Genomic DNA, 27,993 nt, shown 5'->3' with positions numbered 1-27,993 from the left:
CCACCGCCCACCCGGGGCCAAGCCCCCCACCCCACGCCCCCCCCCCGCCCCGTCCCCAGCCGTGCTGGAGGGGGGGGCCGCATGGCGGCAGGTGACGGTCCCCACCGCCTCCTCCGCGGTGGCATCCCGGCCTCGGGGGCTGGAGCATCGAGCATCCCCCGGATGGGTGGTCTCGGCGTGGTGGGGGTCACCCCGCAGCCCCCCCGCTCACAGCCACTGCAGGGAGAAGCCCTGGCTGAGGCTGAGGCCAAGGTCGCTGACGGTGAGAACCTGCGGGAGGAGAGGAGACATTTTGGGGTACAGCCTCGGCCGGGGGGACGTGGAGCATCCTTTCCCCTACGCAGCTTGAGCTGAGCTCCGCTCCCCCTGAACGCCGACGTGGCAGGAGAGCCACCCCAGAGTCCTCACCCAACTCCTCGGCCACCAACCCTGTGACAAGGGCTAGCAGATGAGGGATGGAGACCCCCAGGACGGGGACCCCCAGGACAGGGCACCCCAAGATGGGGCCATACCTCATTGTCCAGGTAGGAAAAGGGCTTCTCCTGGCCGTTCAGGAGGACCTTGCTGGGTGGCTTCCGCACCCCAAAGATGCTCAGTGTGCCAATGGTGACCTCGGTGGCCTCGGCGCTGGCGTGGAGGACAGTGGAGGTGAAGATGTTCTGCGGGAGGGGATGGCACGAGCTGAAGGTGGCCAGGTGCCACGGGACCCCCCCCCCCCCACCCCTGCCCTCCCCACCGCGTTCCACCTGCGTGACGTTGAACACCAGGTAGGAGTAGCTGCCCCGCTCGAAGGTGTCCAGGCTCTCGCCATCGTCCCAGAAGAGGTCCCCCCACGCGGTGGCACCCTGGGACAAAGCCACGATGAGGCGCAGGGGATTCCCTCGGGTCGCCTCGCTGGTGGTCCCCGGTTTCTGCGGTTCAAAGACAGAGGTGCTGTAGGGTTGCGAGCAGCCAGGGTGGGGGTCCAGGAGCTTGAGGTGCCGGTGGGGACGCGCACGCTGTGGACCGACCCCAGGGAGGCGACGGGTGGGCGCTCACCTGGGTGGGCAGGATGGCACCCTCCCGGACATGCAGGTTGAGGTGCTCCAGGGGGGCTGACATCTTCAGCATCTCTCCGCTGCTGTTCACTGAGGAGCCCTGGGCAGGAGGCGAGAGACACGGGTGTGAGGGGGTCAGGGGCATGGCGGGGGGGGGGGGCTCGGGCACAGGTCTGGGGACCAGCCATCGCCACCCTTTCCTCCAACGGGGCTTGCTGGGCTCAGCCACGGCTTCCCACCCGCAGCCCTGAGATGGTCGGGCAGGGGCCATCCGACCCCCGGCCGAGCGCCGCGGTGCTCCTCACCGTGTAGAAGTCGTACCACACGCCTCGGGGGAAGTAGCCCGTGACTGAGTCCACCCCGGGCTCCAGCACCGGTGTCACCAGCAGGCTACGGCCCCACAGGAACTGCCTGTCCAGCCCCAAGGTGGCCACGTCCCGGGGGAACCTGCGGCGGCATGGAGACGCCGCTCGGATCAGCCGCTTCTCCGCGATCCAGCCTAAGCGTCTCCCCAGGTGCTGGCGGGAATGCTCTTACTCAAAGAACAAGGGCCGGGCGACGGTGTCCCCTTGCAGGTGGGCACGGTGGAAAAGGGTGTAGAGGAAGGGCAGGAGGGAGTAGCGGATCAGCAGCACGTCCTTCATGGCCGTCCTCGCCGCAGGGCTGAACACCGTTGGGTCCTGGGCCTGGGGGAGATGCGGGGAGTCAGCAGCGGCCCCATCCCCAACCCCACCAGGCATCCCCACTGCCCCCCGACCTGCATCCCACATCCCGCATCCCGCGACCCGCATCCCACATCCCACCCCTGGGATGCCTCCCGCCGGGCACGCTGCCCTCGACCTTCTCGTTCTGGGTGTTGTGGTTGCGAGCAAAGGGGTAGAAGGCGCCGAGCTGCATCCAGCGGGTGCACAGCTCCTCCGAGGTGCTGCCGGAGAAGCCGCAGATGTCCGCCCCGACCAGCGGGATGCTGAAGAGGCTGAAGCTCAGCAGCCCTGAGGGCAGGGACAGTCAGCAGGGCGCGGGGAGTTTCAGAGATGTCTCTGAACAAGCAGAAAGCTCGATGGAGCTGGGGGTGCTGGTGGGGGGGGGTCTGCGTGCAGCCTGTGCCACCCACCTGGGATGGAGTAATACATGTCCTTCCATTGGCTCCGGTTGTCGCCCAGCCAGTGGCCCGAGTACCGGCCCTGGCTGGGGAAGGTGGAGCGGGAGATGACGAGGGGACGCTTGCCCCGGATCTGGATCAAGGCGCTGGAAAACAACAGGGAGATCCGGGGGCAGAAGGTGAGAGCAGCCTCCCAGGAGTTTGCCTTATCCCACAGCGGTGGAGGGAGAGGTCCAGCCCCACGGCAGCCCTGCGGTGCCGGAGGGTTGGCCTGAGCTGTACAGGGAAGGCTCAGCACCAGGACCGGCTTCACCCACCCATCCCTCCCTGAGCAATGTCAGGTCCCCTCCTCTGCTGGGTTATTCCCATCCTGGAGGCTGTGAGCAGCCAGAGCATCTCCCCTTCGGGTCAGGTACTCAAATCCCCATCGTTTCCCTACACGGCTCTGAGCAGCAGGATTCTGTCCCATCCCATCCCCAGGCCAGCGGGAAGCGGGATCCTCAGGTACCTCGCCGTGGCTTTGGCTTCCATCAGCCCGTAGAGGTTGTGGAGGTTGTAGTGCACCGAGGCTCTCTGCTTCGCCGAGGCACACACCGTCTTTGCAGAGAGGGAATCGCCCAGCACGGCTGCTGGGAGGGAGAGCCCCTGTTGGCGTGCGGTGGTGGTAGGGTGCAGCGGGCACAGACCCCCCCCACGCTTGCTGGCTCTGGGTCAGCCCTCCCACACACAGGAGTCAGCTACCGCTGCCAGCCCAGCGCCGAAATCCCATGCAGATGGTCGCATCCTGCACCCTGACATGGCTCCGACAAGCGTGCAAGGCTTGGGCATGGATACCGGCACACACAAGCAGGGATGGAGGCGATGTCTCTTAAAACCGGTTTTCCCCCATCACACTCGGTTGCCAGTGATCTCAAAGCACACCGGACCTACCTGCACCTCCTTGTATTTCATCTCCCTTCCTACCTGGCGTGTAGGGTGGGCTGTCGAGCTCTCCCGGCGGGCAGCCGTCTTCAGACCCATCCATGAAGTTAGATGGTTCATTCATGTCCTAAGCAAATTGTGGAGCAATTTCAAGGGGGAGGTTTTAGGGATTAGCGGATAGACCTGGAAAAGCTGCCTTTGAGGGACAGACGGTCCTGCTAGGACACACGCTGGGTGTGAGCCCAGCGGCTGGCAGGGAGTGACCCGTGGGAAAGGAGGCACTTACGATCCAGAGGCCATCGAAAGGCACATGGGCATGGAAGTGCTGCAGGTTCTCCAGCCACCACTGGTGCGTGTCTGGGTTAGAGAAGTCTGCAAAGGCAGTGAAGCCGGGCCAGACCTGTGGGGACACCACAAAACCACGGGTTTAGTGAGCCGGTGATTTGCGGGGGGCCACCTCACGGAATGGGGTGCCACAGGGGTGTGAGCATGCTGAAGGACCAGGGGTGAAACAGGCAATAAACCAGAAGATAAACCCAGGCCAACTGCTTCGAGTCCCGAGTCCTGCACGTACAGCATCCCTCCTGCCTCCATGGTACCTGGGAGCACCGGGGTGCTGAGGACTCCCTCACAGCCCAGTGGGCAGTGGCAGCTGATGGAGTGGCCGCTCTGCCTCCGCTTGCACAAGCCCTGACACCTCCTAGCCCAGGGCTCGTCAGGGAAGAGCTGTGATTTCTCCATGCTTTGCCTCACTCTAAGAATTTTAGCCAATACATTTTTCTCCATGTTTTCAGGCTACATCAGAAGTGCCCTCCTTGTAGGTAGCAAGGGAGAGCCGGTGGGAGCAAACAGCCGGAGGGGGACAAACTAGGAGGGAACCACCACGGAGCAGATCCAGAGGCGCGTGTCCATCGCAGACAACCTCCCGTCACCCCAGAAACGGGAAGGGAGAGAAATCAGATGACCGCCCTTGGGCAGCACTGCCGACTCCGTTAAGCTCATATGACTTCCACGGGCTCCTCCGCTGGGGCAGGAGCTGGCTCCCCGGGGTCGGTGGAGATGCCGGGAGGTGACACGCAAGGCTGAGGGCTGAGTCAGGCTCTGGCAATCATCCTGGAGAGGTCCCTCGGCCGCTTGGCTTTCCCTCCAGCGCGAGGGATGAAATCCCAACCCTGCTATTGCACAACCCTGCGGGGCTGGGATTTGGCCCCAGAGCTCCTCACCTGCCCAATGAGCGGCTGCCCTTGGGTGGTGTTGAGGAACAAGCCCCGTCTCAAGCCTTCATCGAAAGGCCAGTAGGAACCGCGAGGATTGGTGCTGCTGATGCCGGGATCCTGGGGACGGAGCAGAGAGTTAGCGCCATTCCCGGGAGACCGTGGCCCCTTCCCCCTGCCTGACCGGTGTGATTCAGAGAAGAGGACAACCCAGACAGGGTTAGCCAGAGCCCACACACGGCGGCTGTTTCCCCCAAGGGGAACAGAAACTTGCTTCAACACTTCCAGGCGTGTTTTCTAAAATGCCACTTCTGCAAGTCCCCAGGACCTGTTAGGGCGTTTTGGGGAGGGGGGGGGACAAATAAAAGAAACCTTGCACTTATGCAAGAAACGTCGGGTCAGGGACGTGCTTGGGCTACAACAGGGAGTTCAATGGGCAGGGAACCTGACCTTTCCCTCCCCAGGACCCCCTAGTCCCCACCGCCCCCAGCAAGCAGAACCCGCACCCCCTTTCCTTGCAGAGGGAAGAAGGGAGATCACAGCCGGGTCACGAGATCCCAGCACTCGATGTGGGGGCATTGGAGCCGAGCACCCACAGGTTAAACAGCCTGACCCACAGTTCCTCCATTCTTTCACCCATGGGGGACAGGGGCATCCCTGTACTCCCACAGCAGACAGGAGCACAGCACGAGAACCTGGCCTGTGTCTCCGTGGTCCCTGCGTTAGGGGGATTTCCAGTGGCAGTTTACGGTGCCCAGCACTGGGGACCAGCCTCAGATAAAAATCCCCAGGGCTGAGGATGATCAGCTGGGACCATGAGCATCCCTTACGCCTCTGTCTTACATCCCGGCTCTGCAGCAAAGACAGCACAGGAGGAGAGGAGGAGGAGTACCAAGATCATAACGTAGCGCTGCCTGTGTTTGTGGAGGTCTTCCACCAGCGAGGGGAGGGAGGCAAATTTCTGGGGATCGAAGGTGAAGTCCCGGTACCCGTCCATGTAATCGATGTCATTCCACTGCGCATCCTGCGGGACAGAGGCTCAGGGATGGGTGACGGAGCCCGGACCCGACCTCCACGGGTCTGAGGGGTTACCTGGGGGATCTGGTAGTTCCTCATGGCTCTCACGGTCTGCCACGTCTCGTTGCTGGATCGGTAGCCCCAGCGGCAGAGGTGGAAGCCGAGCGCCCAGAGCGGCGGCATGGCCGGGAAGCCTGCAGCGGGAGGACAAAGCACGGATGGAGTGTCCCAAGATGACAGCGGCATCTCAAAAGGATGGGGAGGGGGGGAAAGGAGGCGATTGCTGACCCATGATGTGCTGAGAGGGCTGGGGATGGGATGGCTGGGGACCGCTGACCCCTCCCCAGGTGGGAGGGCTGGGGACGGTGGTGAAGCTGGGGTGAGACAGGGGTGGGGGCACGGGGAAGGTGCCTGCAGATGGCCACGCTGGGGTGCGGGCACTTACCTATCACCTGCTGGTACTGCTGGATGACCATGTTGGGATCAGGCCCCAGGAAGATGTAAAAATCCAGCACCCCCCCGATGGTCCTCCAGGTCAGACCTGGAGCAGGCTGCAGGACCACCTCTTGGGCGGAGGGAGGGGGAGGAAAGAGAAAAAGACAGTGACAATTGGGGAGCAACCCCCAGACCCCGACCCCCACGGCGGGGACCAGGCAGCACCACAGGCGATGCTCAGCCTCTGGCAGGGGAATGGAGAAATCCCTGCTTTGTGCTCAGTGGACGCTGAACGGGCATCTGGAGGCTTAAATCATCACAGCCCAGGGAGATCGCTGGTTCACGCAGGGAGAGAGCTTGCTATCTTAAAAATTTGTCCTTTAAGCCCAGAGCTGCACCGTTCTCCCAGCTTCCACTTAAAGACCAAGCACATGCAGGGCTTTCCTTCACATCCTCCCCCCAAATCCCCTCCTAAGTGAATCAAGAGCTACTTGTACAAGCGAGCACGTGGGAGCAAGGGCTTTCCTGGGAAGAGCTTTTCACATGAACGAGCCCTTGAACCTCAGCTCAGGTGGTTGCATCTCCCGTGAGCTCCTCCTCGGGAGCATCGCTGCCATAAAGCCGAGCGCAGCTGGAGCTACGAGAGCCCCGGTGTGCGCAGCATCGTCCCAGCTGGCTGCAAGCAGCGGCTGCTGGGAGGGACGGGTGGTCGCCGGTGCCATCCCCGACACACGGCAGGAGCCCGCGGGAGCTGACACGTTATCAGCTGGCACACACGGGCGGATCCCACGGCCGCAGCCGGCGCAGCACAGCTGGGAAGAGCGCGGGAGGCAGACGGCATCCCCGGCTGCGCCCCAGCCATCCCACGCCGCCGGGCATGGGGGCAAGGCCGTTTCGGGTGGAGGGGGAACGGGCACGGACCCACCCGCGAGGGACCTGCTTTTCCGATGGCAACTCAGCAGCTGGGCGTGTGGTTAAACTGCTCGGCAGTTGCTAAAGAGCCTCGCCGTAGCCAGGAAACAGATGGCTATGCTTAATAACGGAGCCATCAAACCACATCTTTCCCTTTTACAGCTTCCTCTCGCCCCAAGTTCCCGAACCGGCCGCTCCGGCTGCTCCCATCTGTCCCCACCTGCCAGGTCCTCCTCCGGGGACAAGCTGGCCCGGGGTCCCCCGGGACACCTACCCATCGCGTTGCTGTTGAGGAGGAAAACCCCGTGAGCATCTCCACCCTCCTCCATCACCAGGCAGAAGGGGTGAGCGCCGTACAGGTTGAAGGATTCCTGCAAAGAGGAGGTGCCGGGTGAGAGAGCAGCTCCCAGGCAAAGCGGGAGAGCCCTGCGTCACTGGGGGTGAATAAACAGCCCTGAGTTGCATCTGCTGCCACCACCTAACCAGGCATCTGTCACTCCCCATGGGGGACAAGGTGAGGGATGAGGATGGTTTCGGAGCTGGTGCTGAAGGCCATGGGAGGCTGCTTCTTCCTCGCAGCTCGGGGGTTGCTACTGAGCTGGGCTGGGCGAGGGAGAAACCTCCTGCCTCGCCGCAACCTGTTGCACGAGCGGCAGGGTGGAGCGGAAAACAGCCGGGGCCCTCGGAGTGCCAAGAGCGTTTTGCAATTGCTCTGAAATCCTCCCTGGCACATATCTGCCCATCGGCCTCGACCACCCCCTGCCTCTCCCGGTTCTGCTGCCCACCCCCCTGCCATGTTTTCCCAGGGCTTGTCCAATGCACTGGAGAGCGGTACCCCTGTCCTTGCCCCCTGCACCCCTATGGGGAGCGAGGAGACGGTACCGTGGGAGGGACGTCGCGGGCCCACAGCGTGAGGGTGCTCCAGTCCAGGCTGTGCAGGAGGGTGCCACGGTGCTCCCCCAGCCCGTAGAGGAACTTGGACGGGAGCAATGTGGATATCTGGAGAAACTGGTCAGCGAAGATCAAGGGGGCCACGGTGGTGTTGAGCCTGCCGGGGTGACACCGAGGAAGAGAGAAGGTCAAGAGGGGATGCTGGGATCCATTGGGATCCGTTTGCCCATCAACAATTTATCCCTTGCCTTTCGAAGCATCCCAAGGGCCAGTGCAGCAGTGTATGTCCCACCCCGCATCCAGCCCCAACACCTTGGCCCGGGCAGCAAATTCGGGTCCGGCCGGACACAAGGCACAAACCAGCCTGACCCAGTGTGGCACAGCCTTGCCTTTGACACCAGAAGTTTCCAGCCAGGTTATTATTAACCACCGAGGCAATACAGCAGTGGGGTTTCTCAGCCTGTCGGTGCTGATAAGCAGCTCCCAAGTAAAGGATGGACCACAGGCACCAGCCAACAGGAAGGAGGAGGAAAGGATGGGATCCCGAAACACCCTGACCATAAATGAACTGGCCGTTGGTGCTAACGGCAAAGCCGTGGAGGTGACCGAGAGCCACGCAGCAAAGTCACCTGCAGTCGTTATCCCCAAAAAAGCCTGGAGCCGTGGCTGTTCCCACACCTTGGACAGCCAGGGAAACCCAAAAGCAGGGTCAAATAGGTGAAGCCACAACCCTTCGGTGACCCTTTCCCCAAGTCACCAGGTCCCTTATTGGTGACGTGCTGGGGACCTGCACAATGTTTGGCTGCTGTAGGACCTGGCAAGGAATTAGGGCACTGGGAGGTTTTTGCAGAGGTGTTGATCCCATCCAGACCTGCCACGGCCACAGCAAGCATGTGGCCAGCCCATGAGGCCAGGAAGCCATGTGCTGCCACATCCTCACGTGAGCACCACTGGAAGGACGAAGGCGAAGAGTAATTATTGCCCGGAGATCCTGCAGCGTGCTTTTTCCTAATGAAAAACCTCTGGAGAGTGTTCTGGAGCCTGCCTAGGGTGGGATGAGCTTCTCCCCACCCACCACAGGATGCAGAGGAGGTGGGTTCTTACAGCACTGTCCCCGTCGCCTTGCGCCGCAGCAGCACCCCAAAGGGGTTTCGGGAGAAGTCCAGGCTGTAGATGGGGTTTTCTGCTCTCTTCATCACTGGGGGAACCTCGAAGGGAACCTCGTACCGTGGGTTGGCCGCATCCGTTATCTGCAACAGGGAGAAAACGTGCTTTAAAGACCAGCAAAGCAAGAGGACAAAGGGTTGGAGATGCTCATTGGCCACATACAGCCATGCCTGGAGCACAGTAGCTTCCAGACTCAGTCTGAGCAGGGGACAGTCACCTATAAAGGGGGGATGGAGCGTGCAGGGGTGCAGGAGCGCAGTCACAACCTCTGGAGGGCAGCCAGCGGGAAGCTCACCTTGATGTGCAGCCGCGTGTCCGTCTCAAACTCCACATCCAGCCTCAGCATCTCGATGTCCCGGGGGTAATAGGCCTTCTCCCTCCGCACCAGCAACCCCACCATGCCCAGTGCCGTCTGGTTGAGGCTCTCCAGGGTGTAGCTGGGGAAGTCGGGGGGGTAGAAGCACCAGGGCACCCCCTGCTTGCCCCCCGCTGGCAGGGGGCTCTCAATGAAGCAGCACCCCCGGCTTTCACAGAGCTCCTGGGTCACCACCATGTGCCGCTCCGGGTAGCAGTCAAAGCGGTGGCTTTCGGGTATCAGGAGACATTTGGGGGGTGGCGTGGGTCCGGGCCAGCCCCCCGATACTTGCCGCAGCACCCAGACGGTGACAGTGCTCAGCAGCACAGCGGCCACCAGCAGCCCGCTGCCCACCCACCATGGGGCCAGCTTCCGACGGCCGGCAGGCGTCGGGGCGGACCCTTCCTCCTCCACCCAGCACGCCGCCGGCTGCGGCACCGCCGTCGTCAGCTTCTGGTACGACTTCATCGTCCTGGTGCTGGAGTGAGGGGGAGATGGAGGCAGGCATGAAGGAGTTGGAGGGGGAGAGCTCGCCCAAGTCTCCAGGACGGCTTCCCTGCTCCCGACACCCGCGGTTCGGGCAGAGCCTGCCTGCCTCTGTCCACCCCGGCACCCTGCATCGTGATGTCTGCACCCTCGGCTAAGGTGCACGTGGCAAACTCGGCAAAGGATGGCTTTGCCAGGGTTGGGTGGTCCTGACCTTGCTGGCGCGCGGGGAGACGCTGCCACACGACTCTCCGCCAGCCCCAGGGGACAAAGTGCTATCGGCCTGAACCCCACCTGCTCTCGTGGGGTAGCAGAGCGGCCACTCAAGGAGTTTTTCCCAGGTCTGAATTTACGGGCTGCAGTGTTTCTGGAAGCTGCAAGCAAAACCGAGCTCCCTCTGCCCCCTGGAACAGAGCCGTGGTGCTGGGAGCTGCGGCTCCGAGGTGTGGAGCGTCCTCTGCTCTGAGCATCCTCTGCTGTCGCCCAAAGCCCTGAGTCAGAGGTTTTAGCCCCGGGGAGGGCTGAGCAAGGGAATATGCCGTCAGTCTTTGCCTCCCACTGATAAAATCTGATTTTAACAAGCTCTCAGGCACATATCTCCCGGACTGTAAGCGAAAGAGACCCCCATGCTCCTGCTGAGTGCGAGGAGCAATCTCAGCACCTTAAATAAGAGACACAACTTTCTTCTCTCCGTCTCCTGCCCAAGCCATAGGCACTCAGACCCCGCTCGCCTCCGCCCTACAATCTGCAAAAGCTCAGCAAAACAGCTCTCCCCCAAAAGCAGATTTTATTCCCCGGCAGCCCTCCCCCGGCTCCGGCGCCAAAATGGCTCAACGTGCCAGGGCCTGGCTCCCAAGCCACCCCTGAGAAGCAGCGCCTTGCCCCACGCAGCACCTCAGCCTTATGCAATCGCCGGTCGCTTCCCCACGCGTGGGTGGCTTCGGGGTGGCTGCAGCCACCCGCCGTGGCCGACGAGCACCGTCGCGCCCGGCATGCGAACCCCGAGGGACCTCGGCATGCCACCAGCCCATGCACCCATGCTCATGCCAAGCCGCCCCGCGATGTCACCCTGCAGCGGTGGCATTTGGGGAGGGGGGGGGAGGCGGACAGCCAACGCCTGCAGCCAGGGGGGTCCCCAGCCCGGCACGGAGAGGCATCGCATCCCGGGATCCCCCCCTGCCAGGCCTGCCTGGGCCCCACTCCGGCCATGCCAGGCGCTTACATACACATGTCTCCTCTTGACATTGTGGCTGCGGGCAGGCAGGCAGCAGGCAGCAGGCAGGCAGGGCTCCCAGCCGCTGCAGCTCTGCCTGCTTCACCGTAAAAACCCTACAAGACGCCCGGCTCCTACCGCTCCTCTCTAGTAGCTGCGCCTCCACACATGCCTCTCCGGCGACTTCTCAGCAGCTCGCTCCTCTGGTTTGTGTGCTTTGTATTTTTTTTTTTTTTTTTAATATATGTATCTACACTCAATCCTGTTCGAAAGCCCCGAGGTGGAGAATATGAGAGATCAGCGATTTTTTAGATTTTTCTCAGCCTGGATGCATGCAGGGTCTCAAACCCCGGAGTATTAATGCCTCTGCTCCCCTTTTAGGGTGACAACACTGTACCCAAAGCAGCGTTAAAGAGGTGCCTGTGCTGAATCCTGCACCGTGGCTTTAGGGAATCATGATGCCAGATGTGTTTTGAGCACACAGTGGGTGGGCTAGATGCAAAAAACCCCACACTTCCCAAAACCAAGCCCTTTTTCCATCCAGGTTTTCACCAGAGGTCCTTTCTCCCATGCACTCCTGTTCATCTGGTTAACAAGTGTATATAATTGCATGCTCCCTGCCCAGGCTTTCTCACTCTGGGGGGACTGGAGAGGTGCTTGTTGTTTACTATCAAAGGCCACTGCAGTCTAAAGGTCGGCAGCAAAGGACAACAGACCTTTGGAGCAGAGTTGCTTTCCCCAAGGAATGAAAACAAAAAGTAAGAGCTGTTGTGAATAGGACGATTAACCCAGAATTTCAGGTGACACAGCCCCCCCCGCCCCACGCCATATGCGATCTGTCAAACCCATGTTGTTGCAAAGACAGGGGAAAATACCTTAATTCTGGTGAGCCCCACGCGTGGGGCTGTCATCATGGAGTGTGAGACCCCCCACCCAGGACGCAGGCACTCCATCCCTCCTGCCCTTGGGGACCACCGTCTCGTGGATGTCTCAGGGAGAAACCTTGGATGATGCAGGGTGGCTTCGGCCACTGATTATACCACCCAGAGAGGGCATGGGGGCAGATGGCCATTCTGAGGACGTCGGTGGCCCCAAGGGTCCCACCATGAGCACCCCTCTCCTTGCTTGTCTTGGCTCCCTGAGCCACTAGACCCCCCCCAGGACATAACAGAGATCTGGAGACAAACCTCAGACGCATCAGCGAGCACCACGGGGATGACTGAAATCTGCGTTCCAGCCCAAGCTCACCCCGTCCCAGTGCCTGGGACAGGTTTTCAACCAGAGCCTGCAAATCTGGGAGTGGTGAAGGCCAACGCTGTTGCAGCCACATTGGGTGGCAGCTTCTTGCCGTCACCTGGGAGCTTTAACCAACCTCATTAGCTCAGTTCCAAAAAAATAAAAGATGTTTCTTAACAGCAGGGAGGTGCGTCTGCTCAAATCCCGCTTCAGCCAGGGCTCCCTCTGGCTGCACGGACCCGTGGGGCTATGCCAGGTGTGGGGCTCCCCACGTTTTGCAGCTCATTTTGTACAAAGGGAGCAGCAGAAGATGGGATCTTACTCAAAGCCTCGACTATGGCCCTTAGATCTGCTCCGAGGGTATTTGGCCCCGAGGCTGGAAAGCACAAATTGCATGGGGCTAACACAGGGTTTCTAATATAGTTACAAACATGAAAAAATCAAAGGGAGCCCAGTTTCGATGGCGGCAGTTGGTTTTGGTCAACCACCAGTGTTATTACATTTTTGGGGATGCATTTTCCTCATTGTTGGATGCTCCCGGTGTCTGAAACACCGCTCACGCCATTGGGGTCAGGGCGTTGTGTTAGCAGCTCTCGCAATTGCACAAGGGAAGAGCAAGGACTGGGTTCAGGATCTGGCCCTGGGGCAGGATTTGGCCCCACTGCGGCGCTCAGGGGGCTCCGGGACCCGGCAGTGCCAGGGCGAAGGCCAGTCCAGTGGCTGGTAGCAGAGGGCAAGCCCTGCCAGCGGCCGCCTCAAGGAGCCCGGGGGCCAAAACAGGCCCCTGAGCACCCCGGAGAGCCTCATGGTGCCCAGGCCACGTTCCCCCACCGCCGCCTGCCCCGACCCACTGCAAACCTACCCACGCGTGAGAGTGCAAAACCCCATGGCCACGCCACGCCCCCCCCCACCCCTCCACCGGGGCTGGCCCAGCCAAGCGGGAGCTTTCGGAGAGGGGCCCGCACGGAGCCGGGGAGAGCCCGGCGATGGCGGGGGGGGGGGGGGAGAAACCGGAGCGCGGTGCTCGGCGCTGCGCACCCCGAAGTGGGTGGGGGGGGGGGGGGGGGGCGGCTACGTGACGCCAGCGCCGAAGCCCCGCCCTCCTTCCCCGCGCCCTTCTCCCCGCGCCCTTCCCCATGAATGAACCGCGCGGGCGTGGCCGAGCAGGGTGACGCGTCGCCGGCGGGGCGGGGCGGGGCCGGGCTGGGTGACGCGCTGCCGTGACGCGCCATGCCGGAAGCGGCGGGGGCGCTGGTTGGTCGGCGGCGCGGCGGGGGGGGGGGGGGGCCGCCCCGCGCTTGTTGTTGTCCGCGGGACTCGCTGGCAGGGAGGGAGGGAGCCGCGCAGCGCCCCCGCCGCCGCCCCCCCCCCGCCGCTGCCGCCGCCGCTGCCGCCCCCCCGCCCCCCGCCGCCGCCCCCGCCCCGGGCGCGCGCGCGCGCTCCCGCCGGCACGCAGGTGAGGAGCCGCCCGGGCGCGGCGGGGCGGGGGCGGGCGGGGGGGGGTGTGGGTTGAGGGGAGGTGGCCGCCCGCTGCTACCGATTAGGAAAGGGAGGGGGGGGGGAAAAGGGGAGGGGAGGGGGAGCGTCTCGGTTCGGTCCGGTGGGGTCCGGTTGGGCGCGGGTGGGGCGGGCGAGGTAAAAGTGCTGAGTCACCACCGCGCCGGGCACGTGGTGCCGCCGCCCCTCGCACCGGGCCGGGCCGGGCCGGGAGGCGCGCACGTGGGTTCCCGGTCGGGGGGCGGCGGTCGCTCCGCGTTAAGGGAGCGGGGGCGGGCCGGGGGTCGGGGTGTGTGTGTGTGTGTGTGGTGGGGGGGGAGAGCGCGCTGCCCGCGGCTACCGAGCGGTCCCTCGGCCCGGCCGCCCCGAAACTCCCGGGGAGCCGCCGTGGGGGGGGGACCCGGCGGACCCTCGGTCACACCTTCCCCCGCCGCCCCAGCCCCGCTCAGTCACCCGCGGGACGGGACCGGCGGCTCCCCCCGCACCCCTGGGGACGCGGGGCTCGGGGTCCCCTCGGGGAGGGGCCGGCGGGTTTACCTCTGGGTGACGTTTTCCTCTCTCTTGTTGTTATTTTTATTTTTCTGTCCCCGTCCCCCCCCCCACCTCCCCTCCCCAAGGATGAGCGCGCTGCCTCTGCCTTTGAATGGTTCTTAAAATACATGTGAGGAAACCTGTTGTGACGCCGCGCGTTCCGCCGTCTAAAAATAGCTGCTTTTGTAGTAACGGAGGGAACCGGGGTGCAGCCGGTGCCGGGCAGCGTGGCGGCGGCCTCGGTGAGCCGCCCCCCCCCCCCCCCCAATCCCATCCCGTTATCGGGCTGGAGCAGCCGCCCGCCGGTGGGAAACGCCGGCAGGGCTCCTCGGTCCCAGTCAGATGGGCTGGGGGGGGGATTCGGGGGTGTGGGTTTTATCTCCCCCCAGCACGGCTGCTTTTTTTGGGTTGAGGCCGGGGGGGAGAGGTGTGTGGTGTGTTGGGGCTGGTGCCGGTGGTTGTGGGGAGGGATGTGTGTGCTGGGGAGGGGGGTAGGCCCTGAAAACGGGGTGCGCTGGGGGGACACACACACATGCCGTCTGGGAGCGGGCGCTGCCGCGGGACTGTGTGGTGGGCGCGGGACGGTTTGGGGATGTAGTCAGAAATGGGGTGGGTGGGGGAACCTCTTCGGAGCTCCCTGCCGAGGCACTGGCGTGAGCTGGGGAACCATCCAGGCCGTGAGCGAGGGGAACCGAGATCTCCGAACTCTCACAGCGCGTTCGAGAGAGACCTCCTTCCTCCTCCTCTTCCTCAGGCTGAGAGCCCGCTCCCTTCCCTCGTGGGCTGCTCCGTGGAGGATTTATTTTACAGGTTCTGCTGAAAGCAGGCCATGAGGTCTCAAATTAGGAACGAGCCCCCTTTGGGCAAAGTTGTTACAGAAAAGGGAAGGGCCTCCATTTTTGCTTTCACCTGGCCACCCCCTCCTTTACCAGTGTTAGTCCTAAAGCTGAGCTGGGACTGCAGAGGGTGGGGGGGGGGATGACACCAGTAAGAGGAAAGTGTTCCCCCGGAAAGCTGCACGCCTTTTTCTTGCACTTTCAGTCTTTATAAGCCCTGTCCGTCGAGAAGCACAGCCCTGCGCCCCAGCACATTGCGCCTGTGGTGCTGTCAGGGTTTTAGCAGCAAAGGAATTTACCTTGTGATTTTTCTCACGGATGAAACGGGCACGCGTTCCTCCGCTTTTTCCCTCTCTTCTTCCGTGTGTACGCGGTGCTGCCTGTGGAGAAGCCTTCCTCGTGCAGTCACTTCCTAGAGGTGATGGACGCCGCGGTTGCCCAATGGCAGCACGCAGGGCTGCGCGGCACCGGAGTTAACTCTGGTCATAACCGGCGGAGGTGCCGGACGACGGTCCGGCAGCAACAGGGCAATTGCCGCAAGATTGGGGCATACGGGCGTTCTCGCCGTCAGGACACCCTGCTCGCGTCTGCGAGCTCTGAGCTTGTCGGGGCTTTGCACCTCAGCCGTGTTAAATGTTCCTGGCTATGTTACGCCAGGCTCGTACCCTGCTTCGCAAGTGTTTTTGAACCAGAGGCAGAAATTTGTTAGCTTTTTTTTTTTTTTTTTTTTGCTTGCCTGTCAAGGACAGCGTGCTTTGTCATGTTTTATGTCATTGCTGCGCCGTCGCCCGTCTCGGCAATCTGTTGCAGCAAGGAGTTCAGTACTGCTGTGTGCCTCCTGAAAGGGAAAAATACAGATCAGCTTGATATACTCTTCTTTCCATCAACATTGGAAGATGATTAATGGCGTGGAATGCGCTACAGAACTTGGTATTGAAAATCTCTAGCTGTGTGAGATGTTTGGGAAGTGAAGAAAGGACAGCTGGGAGCGCTGGCCCCTGCGGCAGTCAGGGTTTGTGGGATAAGCTCGCTCGCTGATCATTTTTGTAAACATCCAGCTGTGAAATACTTGAGCAGTGCTAGCACTTTCAATTATCAGGAAGTTTCAGGCTCAGCACCCTGTAGAGATGAACGGCAGTTTCCACTTCTGTCTGAGCTATTGTTTCAGGCTATCTTCAAACTCGGGCAGAGAGGCTTCCAAGCATGAAGCGAGCACAAGCGATGCAGTGCTCTGTGACCATCAACACAAGAACTGAGGGGGAAAAGGCAGTAATGAGAGCAATTACCCTGCCACTAAACTGAGCGGAGGGACGGGTTGCGTAGCAAATCCCGCCGCTTTGCAGTATTGCAGGACCCTGAATAGCGATGCCGTTATGTTCCATTATTAGCAGTCGGAGAAGACGTCCAACTCGACGGCTGGCACGTGGGGTCAGGAGCAGTGAAGTTAGGAATCCCGATCCCAGCTCTGCCCCAGGATCTGGCTGTGCATCCGAGCAAGTTATTTGTTGCTCGGTGGCTCAACTCGGCTGTCTGGGGGAGACTCGTCTCTGGGCTAGTGATGCTGAGGCGTAATTCTGGTGTAGCTCTGTCACTGCGTTTTATAAGCGCGTGATGGAAAAAGTGCTGTATGCTTGTCAGTACCGGGGCTGGCTGCCGCGTACCTTTCCCCTTCAGCCACCTCCACCGTGAAGTTTCTGAGGTGACACGCAAGCGTACCCTCCTGGTACTCTGTATCCTCTGCTCCCTAACCACAGGCTCTCTGCAGCATCTGAGTAGGTTGTTTACCAAACCACTGAAGACTGTCTGATCCGTGTCCAGGCTTCCCCAGAGAGTGCCTCAGAGAGCTGTGTCCTGGCAGCTCTCAAATGCGCTCTGAAGGTTCCTGAATCTCCTCTTTACTGCTGGATGCTGGTTCCGATCCATAAGGGAAATGGAAAGCTGGCCAGCTGGGCGAGGGCTGTGTGGAGCTCCTCTAGAACAGTAAACAGTGACTCACCCCCTCCTTGTGTCTTCTCTCTCTTCATGTCAAGTATATTGCCTCGCATATGCTTCTACTCTCTGATTCACACCATCAGGCCGTCCCTCCCCGCTCTCATTACAAATGAGTGACAAGCGTCAGTCTGCTTTGCAGGATGTGTGAAGATTGTCAGAGCAGGAGAATGGCTTTTTGAATGATGGGGAGGGGGATGGTGCTCTGCCTACCATGCTGCAACGTGCTGGAAATCCGTGTCATGCCTCCGAGCGGCAGAGGCACGGCGACGAAGATTTAAGCATCTGTAGTTCCCTTCACCTGTCAGCTCAGATGTTATCCTTGGTAGGCACATCCATTTGGCTAGCGCTCTGGAGCTGGGAATAACTTGCGGATAAATGAGGAATTTAACTAAAACAGCTGCCTGGGAATTAAATTGCCGCATTTGGGAATGAGTAGAGTATTCCCTGCGTAACTGTCGGTGCTGAACTGAGACGCGGTGGCAGAGATCCCCATCGCTGCTTGAACCTTACGCTGTTTTTCTGCCCTCTGGAAGTTGTCGCTGGCCTGGCTGACGGTGAGGGTTGCATGTTTTCAGTTTGCTGTACGTGTCTGAGGATGAAAGCTAAACACCAGCAGGGCTGTCTGCCAGGCACTCATGTTCTGGCTGGGGTTGTCTTTCAGTGTAGAAAGAGTTTTTTAGAATTCGAGTTCATCTGCAGTTGCCGGGTGTCGGCAGTGACTTTATAGTAATTCCTTAACGCGTAACGCAGTTTGAAAGCCCTGTAGCGTGGAAAGTCTGAAATCTCATTCTGGCATGTTTTCTTTCTTAATTGCAAACCTTGTGTGGAAAGCGAGCTCTGTCCTACCTCTGCCCAAGTCAGGCTTTCTGTCGTCTTCCCCTTTCAAAGCAAAGGGAACTGGGGATCTCTGCATGGTCTAAGTTGAGACCAGCAGGCTTGGGATGTCAGCTGGAGACCTCCAGGTTTTTGGGAGGATGCTGCAAGAGGCATAGGAGTCGTCTGAGAGAGGGAGAGGGTGTTGGCAAGAGCTGTCAATGGGTAACTATTGCAGAATTACAAGGGCTCTTTATGTAACCCACAGTCAAAACACTTGCTTTAAGTACAAGCGTGGAGCTGCACTGGAAAAGCCTTTGCCCCTTACAGTTGGTGTATTACTACTCGCCGCTTTATTTATGTAGCGTTCAAAGTGTGTCGTACTGCTTACAGACTAGAGATGTAATGCGGTCCTTGTTCCAAAAAGCTGGGCTCCTAATTTTAGACGTGATGCAGCAAACGCAATTAAGAAAAGAAGGGCAGGAATAGGGTAAAGACTAAAAGGGTTCTAATAATCAAATCGCAGGCAGGGTCCCAGAAGACCCCTGCGCAGCATGTTTAGGGAACGCTGCTGGGTATGACATGTTTACAGGATGGTTTACGATTTTGTTGCGGGGTTTTGCCTTCTAACTGTGGGAGATGCCACGCTGATTTTAGTTGCTTGTTGTTGGTAGCTGAATAGTCCCAAATAATCCTGATGGGAAGGATTATGTAGGTGGAGAGATGGAGATGGAGCCCAAGGCCCCGGAGGACCGTTGGTGAGGGTTGCGAGTGTTGTATCGGTTTCGAGCGGAGCCTGGACCACGCCTGTGGGTTCACCTAGCGCGGAGATAAGACTTGCCCTGGCACTTGTGCCTGCGTGCGAGACTTGAGCCTGTCGGAGTGTTCCTACTTGCACTACCAAATCCTGCCCTTAGGGTCGGGGCAGACCCCAATCTCCCACCCTCGTTGGAAGGGGGCCCGGCGTCACCATTCCTGGCGGTGCTCTGAACCTCCTTGCTCATCTCTGTGCCAGTGGCGGCTCTGGCCCACCACCCCGGTGCGATAGGAGGGATGCCGGCCCGCCTCGGAGGGATGCCGGCCCGCCTCGGAGGGATGCCGGCCCATCCAGGGCGCTTCGGCGTGCGGGGAGAGACAGGCGTGCGGCGCGAGACCCCGTACAGGGCGCGAGGGCATCCGCCGAGGAACGCGCGGGGTAAGGAGACGTCGCTTCGGCGGCACGGAACGTGCGACAGGTGACCAGACGGGGTTTTGACGCGCGGAGCCGGAGCATCGCTCGGGGCGGCCGGCGAGCCGACCCCCGCCGGCGGCAACCTCGCCCCTTCGGCTCTTGTTTTCCACGATATTTTACGTTTCTTTCCGTCTCCGCGCGACCAAGCGGCCCTCTTCAGTTTTTCCATCGGCCGGCGCGGAAAGCGCTTTGAAGACGCGCCGGGTGAGGATCAAAAGGCTTTTTGTGTAACGGGTGGGTGTGACGGGGCCTGTCGTCGGCCTCCCCCTCCTTTTTGACTTTCCTTTTCCGGTTTTTAGCGGCGCGGAGTGCCGCCAGCGGGACGGCACAGCGTGCCCCTTTCCTTGTAGGGACGGGGGCGGCGAGGGAGGGGGATGCTGAGGGAAAGGAAGAGTGGTGTTTTTTTTTTTTTTTTTTTTTCTGATGCTGTGGGAATGCGAGCTCTCAAAACTCTGTAAACAGCTGGTGACTCACTGCATAACTATGGCACCAACTGCCTGCGCGGCCCGCGGCGTTCTGCGTCTGCAGGGAGGGGGCTGCCGGCCGTTTCCTTTACGCCCTGCCAGCGCCTCGGCTCTCCTGAACTCGCCTGGACCGTTTGGCCGAGAGACGAGGAGCTTTTTCCTTCCTTTTCCCTTCCTCCTCCGTCCTAGCGCCTACAGGTCTGCTCCTCCGGCCTGGAGGTAGGGGTGGGCGGCGAAACGCCCGGTGCGCAGTGGGGGGGGAAAAAAGAGGCGACGGATGGCGAGAAGGGCAGCGCTGGCGTCCGAAGAGGCTCCCGCGTTCGCGGGAGATCCTGCCGGCGGTCGGCCCTCGTGTAAAACATGCAGCCTGGCAGCGGCCGGAGGTCGGACCCGTCCCCGTCCCTCGGGGCTGGGGGCCGGGGTTTGGTCCCCTGTCCCGTGCCCGGTCCGCTCCGGAGGTCCCGGTGAGGCTGGGGCTGGTGGAGGTGTGCCCGGCGTGGGGTTGGGTGCTGGAGGAGAGGAGGGAAGGACTCGGTGATGCTCTAGAAAACGCAGCGCACACCAGTTGCTGCAAGTGGTCCATTCATCACGGAGCATCTTGGCTTGTGCGCTGTGCGGCTGTCCTTGTCCCTCCTCCAGACATGGAGAGCTGTGCTGTCTCGGGCTTAAAAATAGAGGAGGCGCCTAAGTACACTCCCTAATATCTAGGATAGTATCTCGCAGCTTTGCATTTACGGGATTTTTTTTTTTTTTTTCTTCTCCCCCCTGCTCTTCATCTCGAGATTTTTTTTTTTTTACGTAAGTCGTGTGATGATGAGGTGTCTCGAATGTTAAAATTCGAGTGACAGCAGCGCGGGCTGAGCCAGCACCTTCACCCACACGGCTCCCACCGGCCCCCGCACCCCACCTTTGCACCCCCCCAAATCCCGCCACCCCCTGTTTGCAGATATGAATGAGTTTGTTTACTCTCCGACGACCTCGTGATGTCTTTGCACAGACATGACCTGAAGTCATTATTGCTTTTGGGCTTCTCTGTTTCCATGACGACTGTCTCCGGGTTGGCTACTTTCCCAAGGTCACCATGGCAACTATCAGAAGGGAATCATGCTTGGGATGCTTTGGCAGGATTTTTCATGAATGATTAGGATGTGTGACACGATGCAGACGTGGAAATGGGGAGGGTTTGGGCTGGGCTGGCGGAGGGGGGGGGGCGGAAAGAGAGAAAGAGAGAGAGGACTCCCGCCAGACAGGCTGCGCGCTCTGCGGTGCCGCTGGGTGTGCAACCCTCGAAGCCGCCGTGCGTCGGGGGGGGACCGGTGCCTCGCGCCCTCCCCGCCGGGGGAGCGATCGGCAGAGGCTGTGATGGTGGCACGGCTGCGGTCGCCTCTCTCGCGGTAGGTACCCGACGGACCGCCGCGCTGCCGTCACCGCAGGGTGAAGGTTTTGGATGGAGGTGCGGGCAGGTGGATTTTCTGCAAGGCGCTGATCGAAGGGGTGTAGTCGCCGGCTAAGGTGAGAGTGAAGGGCGGCGTCTCGGCAGGGGATGGTCTCTCTTGTCTGTGGACATGCCTCCACGTCGCTAGAAATACCAGGCGGGTCAGCTCTCGCAGCCTGGGGCCGAGAGGATGGGGAAGCAACAGTCTTGGTGCATTGGGAGAGGCGAACTCCTCCTGCCTTGCTTTGTTATCAGGGGGCTTTTGTTTCTGTTGTTTGGGTTTTCTGGTAGCATCTCCTTTGGGTGGGGACGCCGCTGAAAGCAGGTTACAAACCAGGCAGCTTCTTTCTGGGTTGCTGATTCAATTTCGAGCCGGGTTAATAATAATCAAAATAAGAATGAAGGGAGTTGTTGTCTTGTGGCTTTTCAGTGCCTTTTATGAGCGGAGGTAACTCTTAATTCAGTCCCTAATAGGCCATTCTGAGCGTCTGGAATTCCTCCGGAGGGAGGTGAGCTAGTGACTGGGCCTGGGAGGCCGCACTCTGCGCTCCCCTCGAGAAGGGGTGGCGGACTGCAAGGCAGCGTACGCTGGTTAGCGTAACTGTTGTTTACAGGCGGGAGCTGGTGTCCTTTCCCCCCCTCCCTGCCTTGTCTTCCCTGCTTAATCTTAGTGTGGTTAATAGCAAAATACGAGGTCTTTGTGTTAAAAAGCAACGCGCTTGTCAACACGGATTTCGCTTTCTTGTATCTGAATGGGGTAAACTGAGTCCGTGCCGCCGTGCAGTTATTTCCTCGAATGGTGGCTGAGTTGGGGGTTTGGCCCGCGTGTTGGGTGTCTTCTTTGTACCTTCACCTCTGAGATTACCGTAACCTGAAAATCTTGTTTTGTTTTTCCAGTTGCAATTTCTGAGCACTTTTGTCCGGAAGACTGTGCTCAGGTTATGACGACTAATCCCAAACCGAACAAGGCATTAAAGGTAGGGAAGAAGGCTGAGTGGGCAATGCTGGGTGGCAGGGGAGGCTGTCGCAGAACCACGGTCCGTGCGACATCAGTTGTACTTGACTCTTCTTTTTCATTCTGAGAGACTCTTAGAAATGGGTGCCAACGCAATTTCCCACTGTCTACAGGAAAGGTTAGGGTAGAAGAATACCAGCGATACCCAGAAAGAAGTCGAAAGTCTCTGGGATGGGGTGGAGGCTAGCGTATTCCAGTTGCTATCCAAGAGACTTTTGACTATAGTGGGTATTGGCAGCATCCTGAAACCAGTGTTCCCAGGCCTGTCAGTGAAGTACTGCTCTCAGGGCTGGGAGGCACTGGGGAAAGAATGTGTTCAGCTGGTGTTTCTCAGATTCATGAGACGGTAAACGCCTCGGACATACCAGCTTGGTGGGCAGTCTGCACATGGGTTGTGCACGCATTGTCACAGTTTCTTTCCAGTGTCTTAGCTCGTCATTCCAGATGTCCTGCAGTCTCTGAAGAGACGAAAGGATGATGTTTTAAAGGTTCTGGACTTGATGATCTTAAAGGTCTTTTCCAACCTAAATGATTCTATGATTCTGAAAGTAATTGTGGCAGCAAACCTGCTTGAGAAAAAAGCACAAGGCCGTGGTGTCTTTCTCATGTAATTTCAGAGTCTGGCCAGTGCGCCAGGAAAACCAAATCAGGCTGTGGTCCTTGAAGGCAAGCAGGGTTGGTTTTGTTCACTGCTTGTATGAGCAGTCTTCAATGAAAAGCCACAAAATGCCGAATTAAACCCTGCATACAAGTGGCTATTTTGTTTTTGAGATGCCGCACTGGTGTCCCAGCAGAATGCCGGGGAAAGGTGTCATCTTTAGCATTCGGTATGAATTCCAGGTCCTGACAAAGGAACACAAAGGGCTTCAGTCTGCTTTACATTAATCTCTTTAAAAATCTTACTGTTCAGTTCACACTGGCTGTGTAAGGCTCACTGCTTTCTCTGTCTTAAAAGGGTTACCCAAACCCAGATGACAGCAGTGCTCGGATCTCTGCCATGTTTTACCCCGATGTTTTAGTGGAGCATGTGCTCTCTACAGTGCTTCAGGGGTGTTTTCCAGGTAGTGGTGTGACGTTGCTGAGGGGTGGCCTGTCTCTTCTCGCTGTCCAGAGCCTCTGTTCCCATAGGGTTGCTGCTACCCCTGTGCTGTTGGTATTTGCAGGTAAAGGAGGAGTCAGGAGAGAATGCCCCAGTGCTGAGTGATGATGAACTCGTGTCAATGTCCGTACGGGAGCTGAACCAGCACCTGAGGGGTCTCACCAAAGAGGAGGTCATCCGTCTGAAGCAGCGGAGGCGCACGCTGAAGAACCGGGGCTACGCTGCCAGCTGCCGCATCAAGCGTGTGACTCAGAAAGAGGAGCTAGAGAGGCAGCGGGTTGAGCTGCAGCAAGAGGTGGAGAAGCTGGCCAGAGAAAACAGCAGCATGAAGCTAGAGCTGGACGCCTTGCGCTCCAAGTACGAAGCACTCCAGACCTTTGCTCGTACTGTGGCGCGAGGGCCTATTACCCCAACCAAAGTTGCCACCACCAGTGTCATCACCATTGTGAAATCAGCCGAAATCTCATCCAGTTCTGTGCCGTTTTCAGCAGCATCCTAGTGTCCTCGGTGGGGGGAACTAGCAGCCTTTCAGAGGGGAGGGGAAAAGGCTCTTATGCATTGTTCCGGAGTCCTTGGTCACGTCAAGAATTGGCATTTTAACAATTCTCTTCCAAAAGTGCAAAATATAGAGAGAAAAAAAAAAAAGAAAAAAAAAAAAAACCCAAATCTACAAAGGGAACTTAACTGGCTGCTTCTATCTGGACTCGGTGGCTCCATCAACCTCTCGTGTCCAGGATTTGAGCTCTGTATGCAGTACAAATTGCAAGATCTGCTTCCTCCTTTCCCCTGCCTCCCCAAACCCCTCTCAGCTGTGGGCAGCTTTCCAGCTGAGAGAAGATACCTGAGGAGCCTCCGGAGTCTTCGTGAATGATGCTCAAGAGCCAGGAAACAGACGGACCGTAGAAATCATCATGTGAGATGAACGTATGGAAAAAAGAGTTTCCTCTAGTGGCATCCTACTCCCTGTAAGAAGGGTCTCCCCTACCTTCCCCGCTTCCATCTGATATTACGAGGGCAGGGATATAGGCTTTTTGGATTAGATTTCATCCTGCTATGAGTGGATGGGAGCGGGAGGACGATGGAGACTAATGCTTGGGTCTGACCACACCCATTAGGAATAACCTTTTGTTTTCAATCCATGCTGTTAAAATATGGAAAAATATATATTTTACATATTTTAATATGCCCCATTACCTGTGTGGCCTATAAAAACTACATTGCAGCCTCCTTTATTCCAAGCCCAAGTTTCCCAATAGCTCCTTCCCTAAGGTGTGCCTGTGAATTGGGTATATTTATGCAGTTTATTTCTTCCAAATGATCCGCAGTCTTGAAGTAGCAGCTTTTTTTTTTCTGGATTCCCTGAAGCTTGAGGGAAGGAGGCACAGTAAACGCTGTGAAGAGCTGTGCGATGGGGAGGAGAAGGGGAGACGAGGAGGAAAAATGCTGCAAGTATTACCAGGTGGGGGCAGAACTGGCTGCGAGACGGTGGGACAGTTCTGCCGGGATCAGCACTATGAGAAGGGGTTTGTGCAGAGTATTTCAGAAAGATGATTTTAAAGCACTGAAGTGTAACTAGAGGGCAATAGCGTTCAGATGGGAGGAGAGAAGTTATAGAGCCTCCTCTTTGGCAAAAGCGTTGGTAGGTTAGCAATGGACATCCCAGCTGGAGAGCTGGGCTTACCAGTCTTTGATGACTAGAGAAGGGCTATGGGGAGGTCGGATGGAAGCTGGAAGAGTCTTTTCCTCTCCATAGCACGTCAGGCGCTGAAGTTGGGATCCAAAGAGTACAGTGAACAATCCTTAGTGTTCAGACAACCTGTGTGAATGTGACCCTGAAACTTGACGCTTTCTCTTGGGAATGGGTGAATTATCCCGAGAGGTGCATGGAGGGCAGGATGGAAAATGGGTGTGTGTGTAGGGGATGGAAGATTTGGGATCGAGAAGTCGTTCGTATGGCTCTGAGCAATGGTTTGGGAGGGATTTCTGGCTTGGCAATGGGCAGGAGGTGGGAAGCTGAAAGGAGAGATTCTGCTGTTGCGCAGCAGCGCTGAAAAGACGAATGTTTCCAGGTCACTGTAAAAAAAAAAAAATAGCTATGTTGGTGTTTGTGTGTTTTGTTGTTGTTTTTTTTTTCTTTTTGAAGTAGGAAAGAAAAGGGACTGTGAGTTTTGCAGGGCAGGTCAGAGACTTGTGGAATGGACGATGCCTGTTGTCACGCAGGTGAGAAGAGAATGAGATTGCTGAAGTTTAAGATGAGGAGAAGAGCTTAGAGGATTTGGGCTCCAGAACAGAAAACAAAGATCACGGAGAACTCATGAGTGTTTTGGACTGAAAGAGAATAATCGAGTGCCACCGTTGTTGCAAAGGGGACAGTGAACTGGCATCTGACACCCAATATAATTTGTTGTTTGAGGCTTTGTCTTGCCTTGAATGGCAGTAAGTTTGTAGAAATTTAGTGAAGCCCTACTTGTCTTTGGAAGAAGTTGTTAGCTTGCTTTTCCTTTTTTTTCACCTTGTCATCGGAGTCTCTGGATTTCCCAGGAGGGTCCTTTGTGAAATAGGTTAATGAAAAGAGAAACCTCAGACTTGGTTCTCGTTCAGTCCTCAACATCGACATCCGTGACCTTACTGAGCCAGAAAGGGTGTAAGTGAAATGCTTCCTGAAGGCTCGTTACCCCTGCCAGATCCACATGTTATGGAGGGGAGCAGGGAGTTTCCTTCAAGTGATTTTCCAACACGTAGAGTTTGGATGACACTTAGCGTTACCTCATTTCTCCTCCACTCCCTCCCTATCTCCGAACAGGCAGATCGATGTCCTGTGTATCAGTACCAGTTATTGACTCCCACAGCAGAAGCTGAGGAAGAGAAAGATGTTACTGTCATTTCCTGGTCCTCTCATGTTCTCCAGCTCACAGACATTGGAAACTTTCCCAGACCTTACAGGTGCCTCCGAAAACAGGCAAAATGGAGACTCCTGGCACTGTTGGGGCTTTAAATGAAAACTTTAATGAAAAAGGCCAGTTGACTTGAAAATGCCCAAATGCTTCCAGTCTTTAAAACAGCTCCAGAGCTCCATAACATTCCTGGCTAGATAGGAACACCCTCTGGCTGCCCTTGACCCCCCGCAGGGTAAATCAGACCGGTCGCACCGAGGGGGACGGAGGTCGAACTTTGTTCCGTGGGGTCTTCTTGCTGTTGGAATGAGTTGAGAAACATATCTTTACGTGGCACTTCCCTTGTGGCCAAGTATTTCTTTTTTTCCAGTTCTTGGAAGGGTGCCAAAGGCTTGTCCAAGTGATTGCTAGTTTAGTGCTGGTAGGCACTTAAATCTCTGGTCACTCGATAAAGAACAAGAGGCCTGGGTGTTGTTAAAGCTGTTGATACCATAGCCATGGTAGGTAATCCATATTGGATATCCATAAGGACCACATGGAAATATTTAAAGAGAGAGAAATATATATATAAATATATAATTATATACATTTTATCGTACAGATTTTTCGTAAAAAAAAAAAATAATTTTTTTTCCAAGTTTGATACTGTAAATCTTTATTAAAAGAAATTGCCAGTCCAGGGCTCCCTGGGTGGTGACCTGGAGGGGAATGAAATGTCCTGGCTAAACTTCCACAGAGGGATCAGAATTGCAAGGTAACGTGGAGGGAGGAATGACCCGAAAGCTGTTGACCGCATTGGAGACCCAGCTCCTCCACCCTCCGCCCTGGAGGGCCCTCCAGCTTGGGGTTGTCGCATTGCATTCCTCTGGGGTTCGGCTTGTTTCTGTTGGTTTTTTTTTCCTTTTTTTTTTCTGTTTTTGTTTTGTTTTGTTTTTTTCTCTCCGTCCTGCACTTGCAAGCCTGACACCCAGGGCGAGCGCTGCGCGGGGAGCTGGCCGCTGCCTGCGGAGTTGCTCCGGCAGCGCTCCCCCGCAGCCGTACCTCTCGCTTGTCTCTTTGCTGCAGTAGTTTGGATGCCGGGGCTCCCTTCTCTGCCCCTCTTAATTTGTCCCCCCCGCCCCGCTGAGGAGCGGGGGCTCTGGATTTGAGTGCTGAGATCCTCTCCCCTGGGCCTGGCCTTTCTTCGGTTGCTCCCCATCCGCAGTGTGACGTGGGAACCGCGGGCTGGGTGGGAGGCAGGAGAAGACGAAAGCGTTGGGCAGGGACCGGGAGGGACATCTCTGTTCTTGTAGACGTGTTTGCTGTGCTCTCCGTTGGGAGTGGGGAACCTTTCCCTCCAGGGCAGCTCCAGATCCCTTTGAAGCAAGTCAGCGTCTCTGCTCTTGCCCAACTCTACCGTCTGCCGGAGGAGACCGCAAAGCGCAAGCTTAGAGACCCGGGTGACACCGCAGCTCCGGGGATGGCCGGGGAGGGGACGAGGGTGAGCCGATGCGGAGGCGAGCTGTGGCGGGGCTGGGCGCCATGCCACGGGAGCGCGGAGCGGTCAGGCCACCGGACGGCTCAGACCCAGGGAGGAGGAGAAGGTGGCATTTTTTTTCTCTCTCGAATCATTTAAACTTCATTGTCATGATTGTTTTTATTTAAAAAAAAAAAAAAAAAGAAACGAAACAAAAATGAAAAACTTTTGTAACGTGGATTTGTTTTCCTTCGTCTGTATTTCAGTCTGCTGGGGTGTTTCCGTAGATGGTGGATACTTGCTTTCATTTTTTTAATGATAGAAGTCTTCTGTTTTAAGTTGTTTTTTATCACCAGCTCATTCTATCCTCTGTGGTTACTCAGTAATTTCATTTCAATATTTATTTTTGTGCTGCTTTTTTATTATAAAATAAATTATTGATATACCAAGCAATGTGGATTCCTGTTTGTAAGGCGAATAGCCCTCTGTATGTGTCCATTACTTTCTCTTGACAGCCACAACGTAATTTATTGCTGTAAATTTAGCTGCAGTGACTGGTTTTTTTGTACCTTTCCAATAAAGCATTTTCTGGTTTCAGACTTGCCCTGGTCTATGGTCAGCGCTTTAGAGCTTGAATTGATCTTCAGTGGAGTGTTTTCCTTGGGGTTTTTTTGCCTGCCCGTCCCTGGTGCAGCATACAGCTGACTGTCGGCTGCGGCGCTGCCGGTGAGCGATGTGTTTTTT

At 57.7% G+C, this 27,993-nt stretch overlaps 2 protein-coding genes across 11 annotated transcripts; one reads left to right on the top strand and one right to left on the bottom strand.

The window, feature by feature from the left end:
• Window positions 1–13: 13 nt before the first annotated feature.
• Window positions 14–15,514, bottom strand: LOC115335647 (lysosomal alpha-glucosidase-like). Of its 9 annotated transcripts, none has more exons than XM_030001649.2 (20): window positions 10,432–10,726; window positions 8,992–9,529; window positions 8,634–8,779; window positions 7,521–7,686; window positions 6,913–7,009; window positions 5,737–5,856; window positions 5,367–5,485; window positions 5,167–5,298; window positions 4,284–4,394; window positions 3,347–3,460; window positions 3,103–3,187; window positions 2,648–2,765; window positions 2,152–2,285; window positions 1,878–2,029; window positions 1,575–1,723; window positions 1,343–1,484; window positions 1,039–1,137; window positions 747–911; window positions 513–659; window positions 14–270 (listed from the first exon to the last, which is right to left on the bottom strand). In XM_030001649.2, exons 1-20 carry the CDS (start codon window positions 10,566–10,568, stop codon window positions 208–210), a joined length of 2,934 nt encoding a protein of 977 aa, XP_029857509.1. In that variant the 5' UTR covers window positions 10,569–10,726; the 3' UTR covers window positions 14–207. The 9 variants fall into 9 exon arrangements, 8 of the variants coding, with proteins under 8 accessions (XP_029857509.1, XP_040976018.1, XP_029857510.1 ...); XM_041120084.1 differs by lacking the exon at window positions 10,432–10,726 and adding an exon at window positions 11,938–12,810 and having other exon boundaries at window positions 15–270; XM_030001650.2 differs by lacking the exon at window positions 10,432–10,726 and adding an exon at window positions 10,889–11,854 and having other exon boundaries at window positions 15–270.
• Window positions 13,379–27,846, top strand: MAFK (MAF bZIP transcription factor K). Of its 2 annotated transcripts, none has more exons than XM_030001654.2 (3): window positions 13,379–13,442; window positions 21,683–21,762; window positions 22,964–27,846. In XM_030001654.2, exons 2-3 carry the CDS (start codon window positions 21,727–21,729, stop codon window positions 23,396–23,398), a joined length of 471 nt encoding a protein of 156 aa, XP_029857514.1. In that variant the 5' UTR covers window positions 13,379–13,442; window positions 21,683–21,726; the 3' UTR covers window positions 23,399–27,846. The 2 variants fall into 2 exon arrangements, with proteins under 2 accessions (XP_029857514.1, XP_029857515.1); XM_030001655.2 differs by lacking the exon at window positions 13,379–13,442 and adding an exon at window positions 20,726–20,744.
• The last annotated feature ends 147 nt before the right edge of the window (window positions 27,847–27,993 follow it).

This window comes from Aquila chrysaetos, chromosome 25, assembly GCF_900496995.4.
Source record: "Aquila chrysaetos chrysaetos chromosome 25, bAquChr1.4, whole genome shotgun sequence".
Lineage (NCBI taxonomy): Eukaryota > Metazoa > Chordata > Aves > Accipitriformes > Accipitridae > Aquila > Aquila chrysaetos.
This window is presented reverse-complemented; position numbering and strand designations above follow the sequence as displayed.